We start from the raw sequence: 13,141 nt of genomic DNA on the forward strand, positions 1-13,141 counted from the left end.
GGACTTGAATACTAGATCGTGGATACCGGTGTTCTTTGGTGGTTGGGTTTCAATTAACCACAAATCTCAGATACGGTCGAACTGAGAATGTACAAGACTACACTTCATTCACACTATTACATATCATCCTCATTCATCCTCTGAAGTATTATCTAAACGGTAGTTACCGGAGGCTAAACAGGAAAAAGAAAGAAAGAAAAAAGTTGTGTTTGTGTAAAATGCCTTAGTCAATCCAGGATAGGATAGCTATATTTGAGGCCAATAATCGTTCTGGATCGTTTGAAGAATCACAAATATTTGTAGAAAAATTTACGAATCCCAGCGAAGAGTAGCAAACTCGATTTAGTTAAAAAATGGCGTACAACTTGTTCGGTTTCCAATGAAAAACGAAATAGGCAACCTGCCGTTAGGACTTCACAGGCCATTGCCGATAATGAAAGAAGAATTACAGCCAATCCAAAAAAATCGCTACGCAAGTTATCCCAATAATCTGGTGTTAAAAACACATTTTGTCGAAAAATTCTTTACGAATTACAATTGAAACAGTACCGCTTTTACAACAGTGCAACAACCGAAGGAGACAGACAAAGCGAAACGACTTGATTATTGCAACTGGCTGCTCGAAAACATTGCTGGTGGGGAATATAAACAATGCAAGTAGACAGAGTTGTCTACTTTATATTTTTTACTTTCGGGCTACTTAAAGAATTGAGTTTACGAATCTAATTTCCACAATACTGATGAACTGAAGGTGAACATTCAACGAGAAGTCAACGCGATTGACAACGTTTTGGGTCACACTACTATCGATATGATCAGTCGAGCACAAAAGTTCATCGATGCCCAGTGTGGTCATTTTGAACATCTTTTGTAACAATAAGGTAAATAAATGCAAATTTAAATTACGTTTTATGTTTTTCTTATTTAATTTATTCGTATCATTCATAAAAATTTATTCTAACATAACCTACCGATTCTGCAGCGGTTACGTTATGGGTTCGGTTTTATGTTGCTCTCTCTGTATCTAACAATAACTAAAATGAAATGCCTACAAATTTATGATATGTTGCGTACACTAATCATAAAACAACACAAACACACTGATACCAGAGGGAATATGAATCAAAGCTAAATATATTTAGTTCAAATTGTATACTTGACTGGATCTGTGGAAACTCATAATTTACACAAAGAATATATGTCGTTTAAAAGATTTGTAATTTTTATTTAATAAATGTAAAAACGGATAATCAAATATTATCTGGGAATATAGAAATTCTCATACGTAAAAATCGTTAACAGAAATAATTTATTAATGCAATTTTATTTTCTAAATAATTACCGAATATTTCTTCCGTATTCTGGAAGCAAATCGAATAGAGGGTGAACAAACTTGTTATATAATCTGATAGGTCATATGCATTCATGGATGCTTTATATTTCAGTAGTTTTAATGTTGAAGATAACGAATTTATTTTTCATAGTTGCCTTAATAACTATCATTTTTTCTGATGTTACAGTGGTTTTTAAGGAGTTAGATGAGATGAAAGATCAGACATTTTGAAATGTAAAGATAGTGAATGTAGGAAATTTATTAAAGGCTACATAAAGAAAACCACTGATGCTAACCAGAAATAAATAAATTGATTAGTTAGAAAACGGTGGCCGGTCAAACTTCGAAGTAACTCATTTTACATTAAGTAAAAAATGAAAACTTTTAAGATACTGACAAACTACCTCACGTTTCAGGTTTCTTTGGAATGGTTTGAAATCAAGTGATACTAAAAGAATTACTTAAAAAATAAATAAGAAAACGGATAATTAGCTAATCCTGACATTATATAAACATATTTTTTTTATATAAATGTAAAATTGTAAAAAATGATTTTTTTTCTTTATTTCCGTCATTTTAATTTTCTACTAATGAAATTTTACATAATAGTCATGCACTACCCGAAACATAGTATTATGTACTCTAAGTATTCAAGGTTAGGTATGGCTATGCTTATATATATTAGTATGATATAATGATATACAAATACTTAAACAACTTTTTTTTAATGAAAATTCAAGAAAAATAGTAATTAAGAAAATTTAAGAATTAAACTGAAAAAAATTCTTGAATTCAGAGATCATTAGCTCTTGGTAAAAGTATCAGGATCACCTGTACAGTAAATGACGCTACAGCGTTTCTTTGCTTTCTTTATTATTTTAACGAAGATACGTAATTTTCACTTTGGCTATTCTTGCAAAAATTTTCTTTCAAGCAAGTTTTGCAAGCAAGATTTTGAAACATGAAGGCGTCTTAAGTAATGTAATCTTTCAACTTAATTTTTTTGTCAATTATCCATTTTTTAAAAATTGAAAGTTATTTAAAACATCAAATTATAAATTAAAACTTTTATAAATGTAATATTATTTTAACATTTTAGTTATACGAGAGGTTATCCCTAAAGTAAAGACAATTTCATTGTAAAAAAAAATTATTCTGAAAACTTTACAAATTTTTTATTTATTTATCATATACTACTATATAAACGCCGCATTAATTAAGACAATTATCGTAGCAATACACCAGCTTCAATATACCCGCACGCATCGTATTCTTCTGCTGCCAGCCTAGTTAGCCACTAGGCTATCACCACTATCAACGAACACAGCAACCAAGTGCCTATGAATTTCAACCGGCTTAACGTTTTGATGGTTTAAAAAACGTATGACTCCACGCAATTAACAGTCGTCGGCAACATCGATTTTCCTATTCATTTTATAACGTAATAACTCATACGTAATCAAAGATACTACAACGCGACAACTTACAAATAATAATGCAGTGTGTACATTCTTAGCGTAGCCATGAACGACACACGTTGACCAACCTTAAGGAGATAAATTACCAGCGGTCTTTAATTTAGAGATATCCCTCGTATAATTCATTTATACTATGTAATTCAAAATCATAATTAAATTAAACAGACTGGCAGTAAACACACGTACTAATTCTAAAATCTGTTTAATGTGTAGCTGTTTTGTAAACATACTGTGAACATTTTTTTCATTTAAATCTTGGCGGGCATACCTTGAAATTAAGAAAGTATTATTCGATTACATGGTCTACTGCCGATATTATAATTTAAACAATAATTTATAAAAATATAGGTAATAATGGATTTTATATATAACATATATTATATATATAATATAAATACCTCGCTTGAAGATTTGGGTATTTTTTATGTTGACTATATTTTTCAGATATAAATAACCTGAAATTTATACAAATAAATGTATTATTTTTTTATCGATATTTAATTATTAACTTAAGTTAACGCTGCCAAGATAAACAATACATCAGAAACTATCCCATGATCGTGAGAAATATTTTCCACGTTTCAATGGTAACTCTTCATGTTATGAGATTAATCAGTATTATTAAAATTGTAGAAACTCTACTTTAGCTTTTCTAGTAATATTAATGTTAATTTTTTTTCGTTATTGCTGTGTATGTTAAATAATAATTAGCTAACAAAGAAAACCGAACAAATCTTTCTAAAGCTTTACAAATTTTTATGATATGTTAACTTCATTTTATTTAAAATTAAAAAAAAAAGTATAACAATGGAGTTTTTTGATTTTTGTAAATCAATCAATGGAAATAAGTGGACATATTAAGAGAAGGAACAACACTCTCAAAGGATGAAAGAATTGTGGGAATAACGAAAATTGAAGAAAGGGAAATATAGCCAAAACTGATCTATCTTAGACTCTGAAAGGGTTATTTGAAAAGAAAAAAGGGAGTTCGGAGGAAACTTCTTTTATTGGACCGATCAAAAATTTGATAAAATAGTAGGAGAAATAATTTTTGTTTTTATTTAAATATTTTTAATCCTACTGTTGATTTAATTATAAAAAAAAAAAAACATTATAACTTGTTACTTTAGGTATGTATTAAAAAAAAAAGTAAAAAATTACAGAATTATATTTTTTTACGTAAATATACAATAAATATGGGTTCGTTTCTTTCATGACTGAAATAGAAAGTAATATGGTTTTATGCTCTCCATCGGTAAGTAGATTTAGACATTTAATCGATGTAAGTCCTTCAGAATCAGAGCGCTAAAAAAAACTCTCCACAAGTTTTTGATTTGGTGATAAACAATGTTTGTTTAATTACAATAATTGAAATATACATGTTACCATAAATACGTACTTATTATTTACTCGTTAATACTTATTCATGCCGCTTCACTTCAAAGTTTCCTTATTAATTAAGCCAATATATCTTTTCTAAGATAAGCAATCGTGAATCGCTATTTAAAATATTAGAAGTTGGAATAGATAGTAAATCACTAAAGATAATTAAGGATACTCTAACAAAAACAGTTCCAAAAGTTAAATTTTCGGGGAATTTGTACCCGAGAAATACAGCGAAGAAAGATTCAAGTACTTGGGAAAATGCGACTTGCTAAGTAACTAAAATAAAGAGTCACTGCAGAATAAGAAATAAGGAACTGGACTAGCGTATAACTATAATTGGCATTTACCAGAAAACAAGAAATCAATTTCGAACAAGAAAAAAATAAATAATTGTTGGACAGGAGTGAGACCAGAAATACTGGGTACAATTAAATTTCATTCTCTGAACGATATTGGGCATATTAAATGGATTAAGAACGTGGTGAGAAGAATATTGACACAAGTTCTTTGATCCAAAGTGATGCTGGCGGAGTAATTCGGGCCATTAAGACTGGCTGTGATGTGGTGTCCTACGGCGGCCTAGGCCAATGGACGGACCCATCACAAGCAGCCAGTCCGTTGATCTTTGCGTGCCTGGAGCTGTCATAACCCCTTCTTCCGGGAGGACGTCTACGGAACGCAGACGGTGGCCCGGTAAGAATTGGTGGTCCTCTGACCTAAGCGTGCTGCGCGCAAAGGGTTAGGTCCGCGAGGAATAGATACCAGAGACGCACCCTAACAGAGATTATCGCTAATGACGTGCGCGCTGAGCGTCTTCGGATCTACCGGCGTGCCCGTAACGAATACGTTCACGCCATCAAGGAAGCCAAACTCAAGTTTTGGCAAGACTCCATGCGCGAGTTGCAGCGCAATCCCTGGCAGCTCGAAAAGATATGTTACAGGCCGAAGCCATTGCACGTATTGTCCAGTGTTCGGTGCGGGTTTGGCGGTCGGGACCGCACTTTAACATCTCTGGCGACTTACCAGGCGTTCCTGGATACTCTGCTTCCAGATGCTGCGGAGGGTGAAGCGGAGATCGACGTTAGGGCGGGTGAAACACCATTCCCTGACGTGCGGACCGTGGAACCCGAAGATATAGACCCAGTGGCTTCTCGAATGGCACTGCAGAAGGCACCGGGGATTGACCAACTTGACCCGGATATATTTTATCATCTGATGCCTGTCATAAGAGAGCCGCTTGGCAGACTGTTCTCGGGTTGCCTAAGCTGGGGCTATTGAAAAGCGGTGCTATAGGAGAATGTTAAAAATCAGGTTGGTGAATAAAGTGATAAATAAAGAGGTGTTGCGGCAAATCAATGTGGAAAGAAGTATTTGGAAAACTATAGTTAAAAGAAGAGGAAGACTTATAGGCCACATATTAAGGGATCCTGGAGTAGTCGCTTTCATATTGGAGGGACAGATACATGGGAAAAATTGTACCAGCAGGCAACGTTTAGAATATGTAAAATAAATTGTTGGGGATGTAGGATATGGGGGGAATACCGAGATGAAACGACAGGCACTGGATAGGGAATTTTGGAGAGCTGCATCAAACCAGTCAAATGGCTGAAGACAAAAAGAAATACAAAAAGAAGGAATACAAAGTTGATTCATGTTTGTTGACAAAAGTTACTGGCTATTTCTCTAAAAAAGAATTGAAAGGGTCTAGAAGAAATTACCAACCCGAGCAACGCCGGCTATATAAGCTAATTGATGATAAATTTAGCTGTAATGACTTCTTATTTTGATTACCGAACATGCAAGTTATTGTTTGTGATTAATATGATCCATGCGCTGTTCGTATATTGCAACATAATAATATGTTCTGAACATAATAATTATATACTGAATATCAGTTTTATATTTTGGAATATCTTTTCAATTCTTTAGTTACGTGACGTTGTATCTTAAACATCAAACAAATTTTACGTTATGTTAAGATTAGTTAATGAAAATACCTTCATTATTTAAATATGAAGCGTTAATTAATAGTATGCAGGAGAGATTTTACAATAATTCCACGTATAACAGGAGAGGTAGTACGAGTAGGGCCCTGGAGTTCCGTATAACGTGTTTTTTTATATTATTCCTTGGTGATTCAGAACCGAGTACAGGCGAGTCAAAAGATAAACTTAAAAATTAACGTCAGCGTTAATTAATAATAAATAATAATAATTAATAATAACTTTTTCAACGGCGTAAAAGTTTTTAGTTAAAACTGCTCTAATCTTTTTAAAAACGTTTCAATGTTGTACTGATTTATTCGTGAAATTTGGCTCTACAGAGGATGGCTTACACACAAAAAGTGTTGTTATAAAAATTAACATAATAAAAATGTTTTCTGTATGACAAACTTACTCGTTTAAATTTCATTTACTGTTTCCGTATAACCGACAATATAATAACAGAAATATATTTTTGTTTAAAAATATATATTTTAACATAAAATACTTAAACTGAATACTGATTCATCATATATAAATCGTGGATGAACGACTCTTCTTTGAAAGACTGTCAACATATTTTACAAATCCTTATACTAACCATATATCTAACGAATATTTTTTCTATCCTAATAATGCTTTCTAAATTTTTTAACGTAAATAAATAACCTTCAAATTGTAAAATCCCATAAATCATCAAACTTCGGGTATTTGAACTGTAAAAAATTGATTAAAAAAAAATATATATATATAATTTTTATTTATTGTCTTCAGTCATTTGAATAGTTTGATGCATCTCTCCAAGATTCTTTATCTATTTCCAGTCGTTTCATTTCGGTATACTCCCTACATCGCTACTAATCTGTTTTACATATTGCAAACGTTGCCTGCCCGCATGATTTTTCACTTCTACTTGTCACTTCAATATCAAAGCGATTATTCCAGGATGCCTTAATAAGTAGCCTATAAGTCTGTCTCTTCTTTTAGCTATATTTTTCAAAATGTTTCTTTCTTCATCGATTTTCCGCAACACCTCTTCATTTGTCACTTTATCCACCCATCTGATTTTTAACATTCTTCCTATACCAATGAAAAGGGGGTACACAACTAGATGTTACAGCAGTCCTAAATCCAAGATATCAACATCCTAATACTAATCTTTTTCGAGTTATGTCAGATATATACGTACGTACAGACCTCACGCCGAAACTAGTCAAAATGGATATTTCCTTTGAAATCGGAAAACCGAAATTTATCGCGATCACAACACTTCTTTTACTTCGTACAAGGAAGCAAAAATCAAAGTTAATTAATGATAATTAAAAGAAAATATTTAATTCATAAAATGGAATAAGGAAGGTTACAAAATATTGTAAAGTGTAATTTTACGAGTAACCTTCAACCCTTTTACAAGGTTTGAAAATTCTTTGTACACCGAGAACCCTCACCCAAGTAAAAAAGAACAAATGTTAACAAAAACTTTATTTTTTAAGAGTAAAATAATGGTTTTGTATGAAACAATTTTCAGTTGTTTTATTTTCTATTTGCATTTCCGATGAATGTTTTTTTTATTCGTTTAAAAAAAAGCTGAAGTAAAATCCAGCTCAGGTATGTCATTTTTCATACGCCAATTTAAAGTCTCCTAATATAGCTTCATAGTTACAGATTATGATAATATAATTATCGTACATTAAACTGTACATGAAACATTAATTGAAATAGCGCCAACACACAAATATATATGCACATAAATTTTCGTAACTATCATTCCAGAAATTTTGGATTCGCATAGAAGTAAAAGAAGAAGCGAATAGGTTTTTTACAGAAAAAAATATTTTCCGTCTGTTATTCACAACAGCCGAAAATGTAAAAATTATTTCTTATCAGATTCATGCGAAGGACAAATGTTAAACTTTTACAGGCCTACCCGAATTTTAAGTAAAAAGTAAATAAAACATGCAAATAGAATAACATCTTTAAATTAAATAAGATAGGTTTCAAATAAGCAATTATTAAAAAAACTATATTTTTTTGCAAATGTCTTCTTTATTAAAAATACTTTTTTAATTCTTCTAATTTTTTTTGTTATTTTTTTCTTTAAAGAGTGCGCCGAATAAATAACAACTACAAAAAAATTAATTACTGCTGTCAACTTAAATAATAGTCAAAAATTAAATAAAATGCATTTTTTTTTTTTTTTTTTTTTTTAATTTATTTCTTTTAATTTTTTTTCATATGTGATTTTAAACCGCTGTAGAATTAAATCTATTAAGACTATCCTATTTGAAACTACATTCAGACCAAAATAATCTTTTGATAAATCTTGAGTATTCTGTTTTCCCTTTCTGATTAACCAAAATACACAGTCCAGGTATTAAGAATTAAATTATTTCAATTTTTAAATACTTCTTATTTTATAAGAAAATTCTCAGTTCAATAATTCTAAACGCACACACAAACACACAGATCTATAAAGTACTTACCGATTTTCATTATAAGCATTCTCCACACTGAAGATAAAAAAGCTCATAACGTATATTATGATTCGCATGTTCAAAACTCTTAATTCTTTTTGTAGAATATGAATAATCGTATAAATTTATTAACCTTATCTATTAAGAATACGAGATAGATCGATACTGCTAACTCCAGTATTATATACTCAATATATACGCTGTATAATATTAAGTAGTAAAAAGAAAATCGGAATAAATAAATATTCAACTAGTTTATAAAAAAAAAAAAGAAAACAGTAGCAAACAAGTAATATTAATAATGAAGAGGTTTCAATTCTATGCGATGTCCTAACAGTATTATATCCCACGCAGCATCTTATCTATCACGAACAGCTCGAAAGTAATTTTTTTTTCGAAACATGTTTTAGAATAAAAACCGCAGATTTTAATTAATAGGAAAACTTTTAAAAACAACATATGCTGAATCTTTTTAAATATAATAAAATACGAAATTGACAAAGACATTTGATTAATCTAATCTGCCAATTTATATAACTTTTAACTAGATTCTGAACAATTTGAGGATGTTAACACATATAAAAAAATTTCATCGATCGGAACCCAAAAAAAAATTCGTTCTTCATTATATACAGCGTAATTACGTATTCTTTGTACTTAGACCCTGCTAATTGAATGTCGTGTATTTTGAACCGACGTGCAAAAAATGTTAGATACCTGACATCAAATAAAAATCATTTCTAAAAACGTCCTATGAAAAGTGGCAAGAAAAAAGGTTTTCACGTCGACTCTTCATTCAGCCAAACTTAATGCTGTCCTTCGGTATGCCTTGCTTAGCCTACCAAAATGCAGAAAATTTGTAGTCCTATAATCGTCAACTGCATTCTTTTCTTCACAGAAGCTGGTTGCGTGTGAACATCAGTATTCTTAAATGAATAACTCTACTAGTGTTTCAATAACTCAATAATTGTTTACATGCGTCACAGCCATAAGAAAGACTGCGATCGGTAGTAAAAAGCAGCAAAAAATAAACGAACTCCTACAAAGTGTATTGTATAATTCCCGTCTACTCAGTAAAGAATACAGCAAAAATAAATGTCTACAGAATGTTTCTAAAAGAGCTATACTTTTTCAGATTCTACTTGTAAAACTAAACAAAAAATATCTTTAGGAAAAATGGCAATTTCTCATTCGTTCTCCCGCTGTCCGCCATATTGTTATTTTTGTATAAAAATTTATATTTGTAGTCCGGATGGACGAATCACTTTAATATTGGTAAGCGTGTTGGTAATAAAGTTTTAAAATTAGCAAAAAATCAAGACTTAAATACCTTTGAAAATTACAAAATGGCGGCCATTTTTAATTTTCAATCCATTATATCTCCATAAATATTAGTTTTATCAAAATGTATGTTATTACTAAAACATTGAGCCTTTTATTTTAAATAGAATGACATTTTATTTTTTTAAATCGGTTAATAAATAGCCGAGTTGTAATTGTTTCAAAGGTTTGAATACGTGTGTGGTTTCAAGAATCAACACGTGTGCCGAGCCATTTTCTTTACCGATTCCGACTAGGGTGAACTGAAATGCAGTTGACACGAATGTAGTTCGACTGAATGATTTTTTATTTTACTATATTGTTTTCTAATTCAATATTCACTTACCATCCGGGTAATCTGTAAACAAAATATCTATTTCTATTATGATTTTCTTAATTTTTATTTTTTATTTTGTTCTACCTTGTAGGAGACTGGTTGTGAACGAATACTGAGAGTTCCCTTCTTATTTGAAAACCTGGCAGCGGTAACGTCCGATACGAGCCGATACCGGCATGGCAGGTCAGGCCTACCGGTTGGCTCTTTTGAGATTTTTCCCCGTTTTTTAACTTAGTTTAGAAAACCTAACAGTCAACCCAAGGAGTCCTCAGCGGCTCATCGAAACCAGCACACCTCAGCATGCTGGCTCTCACCGCTGAGGGCGTCTACCCAAACTACAATCTAAAAACCCATATTCCTTTCATCTATAATTTTTTGTTTAAGGACTGTCCTTATGAACTCTACAACCTTTCTCCAATTCTCTACCCTACTGAGCATATGATCTATTAGAAATAATATTATGAAATAAAATTTTGTCAACGATATAATTTAGTATTCTTTTGTTTTATATAAATCAGTAAATACAAAATATCTTTTGTACTCGATTCGTTGCAGTGATTTGGTTTGATGAATTACATTTAAAATAAGTATATTACTGTTCGATTAATTAATTTATAAAATATATGCGACTACGCGGTACCTTTAATTGAGTTAAAACACTGATGGAAATGTCTACCGAGGCATTTGCTTCGGTGAAATCCTGACGTATGTCAAACTGATGATTGTAATATCAGTCAGAGAATCAATAAGGCGAACTTTGGTAAAGGCCATCAGGGCTAACAAAGGAGGAAGTGGTTTGGCGATAGAAATCGTCACAAGGGAGTAAGTATGTGTCTTATATTACTGCTGTTTATAAATATAACAAAATGGATATTAAAAACTTATTTGGTAAGAAAAGGTATGTAGCCAAATTATTTTCATTTGATTTGATGAGTAGTAAAACCATCTAATTAAAGCAACCTAAAATTTTCAGAATATGCAAGCTGTTTTTAATTTTTTTTTTTCTAAAAATAGTGATTTTGATGTTGTCTTTATTACTGAAATTTTAAGAAAAATCATAAAATACTAAATAAAAAAATAATTACAAGTATACCACACTCCAATAAGTTTAAATAACGATTAAAAATTACAATTAGCTATTTTTGCAGCAGTTCTGCTTAATTAGATGGTTTTGATTATTGAAGTGTTTGATTTTACAAATAGCTACATCTGCTAGTTGCGAATAATAAAACAAACTTGTACACAATACTTAGGTTTATTAAAAAATACCATCGTTCAATAATAAAAAACATTAGGAGTTCGATAGCTAATTAGTAATGATTGGTTCAAAATTCATAATAGTCCAATTTTTGTTGTGATCAAGTTCAATCACTACAAAAGTTTTTATGTTAAACACAACACAATCTGACAGAAAATTTTCTAACCTTAATCAGAACCATTTGGTTCACATTAATTTCAATCTGTACACCGGCACAGCCTGTTAGATTTGATCATTCCATCAGTTTCTTTGTGTTTTTCCACTTATTCCAATAGTTCACTTTTGTAGAAATGAAAATAAAGACACACTAGAAGGTTTTGAAACTCATAAACTCATATTTAGGTTAAGAGTATTTTTCACAAACGAAAAAATATTTTAATGATTTTCAAAACGCTGTAATTTTGTGAAAAATTATTCAATGGAGACGATTAAAAATAAAAAAAAAAAAATCATTTTTAAGCTTGAAGTTTTTAGTAGAGATTCCATTCAGAAGCTTGCAGAAGAGAAATCGAAACAGAATGTTGGTGAAAAATCAACTGGATCTTCACTACCATCTGTTTCTGGTGTAAAGGATCAAAAATATTTGATAACGAAGCGGGTCACCGACTTGGACGTTCGTTGAGTATGATCTCATCTCAAAAAGGAGAAGTTTTAAAAAACCTTTTGTCACCAACTACAATTTATGACTTTCCTACGGATGCGGTACAATTAAAAAAAATTCAAATTCAGCTGGTTGGTGATTAAGATCCTCGGCTGGCGTATTCCAAGAAATTAAAGGGCGCTTGTGAATTTACTGTGTGTTGTTTCCACCAACTAACGTGAATGGTCTTTTGGGTTCTTTCAAGTGAGGCCCATTACTCGCTATAAAGATATCACGAATTTGTGAAATCTCACCCGTCATCTCAGTTTCACAAACTGGCGGCCACAGCAGCTAAATGTTTTGTTGAAAATATAACCGTTGATGTACAGCTGATTTCTGTCCACCAACAAGAAGCCAATAAGGAAATTTTTGAATCGGTAATTTCGATTGTGATATTTTGTTGTACACAAGACCTATCTTAGGTGTTTTTGAAGACTTAATGAAACTCAAACTTGATGCTGGTGACCACATTCTAAAAGAGCACAAAAAATCCCACTTGCCACCATGGATTCAAAATGAAATGATCAGCCTATGTGGGGATGTCACTGGAGACGTCATCACTACTGACATAAATAAAGCATGTGCTTACAGTATCCTGATACACAAGACACCGGCATATTAGGGAAAGAGCAACTTTCCATTGAGATTAGATTTTTGACTACGAAAAGATGATGGTTCGTGAGGAATATCTGGTTTTGTAGAGTTGACTGACACGATGCAAAATCTGTAGCATCTGCAACTAACATTTTTGTAGAAAAGGTAGGCTTGATCCAGATTAGTGCATTGGACAAGGATATGATGGATGTTCCAGTACAGCAGGGAAGGACGGTGGAGTCCACCAGAAAATTATTCAACAAAACAATACGAGAGCATTATACATTTCTGTGCTAGTCACAAACTGAACTTAGTTGTAAACAGCTCAAATGAATTAAA

The 13,141-nt window shown here is 31.6% G+C and overlaps 1 protein-coding gene across 34 annotated transcripts in view; it reads right to left on the minus strand.

The window, feature by feature from the left end:
* LOC142333458 (uncharacterized) overlaps positions 1-13,141 on the minus strand; it is a 338,230-nt gene that overhangs the window by 223,981 nt on the left and 101,108 nt on the right. For 13 of the 34 annotated variants that reach the window (XM_075380629.1, XM_075380631.1, XM_075380630.1 and 10 more), the window contains exons 1-2: positions 8,663-8,854; positions 3,210-3,266 (exon numbers count right to left, since the gene is read on the minus strand). The exons of 10 other annotated variants lie outside the window; for them this stretch is intronic. In XM_075380629.1, the coding sequence (XP_075236744.1) occupies positions 3,210-3,266; positions 8,663-8,730 (125 nt within the window). In that variant the 5' untranslated portion in view covers positions 8,731-8,854. Of the gene's footprint in view, positions 1-3,209; positions 3,267-8,662; positions 8,858-13,141 lie in introns of those variants that run through there. 11 more of the 34 variants (XM_075380619.1, XM_075380638.1, XM_075380620.1 and 8 more) reach the window with 3 other exon arrangements.

The sequence above is a fragment of the Lycorma delicatula genome, chromosome 12 (genome assembly GCF_047948215.1).
Source record: "Lycorma delicatula isolate Av1 chromosome 12, ASM4794821v1, whole genome shotgun sequence".
In the NCBI taxonomy this organism is placed as follows: Eukaryota; Metazoa; Arthropoda; class Insecta; order Hemiptera; family Fulgoridae; genus Lycorma; species Lycorma delicatula.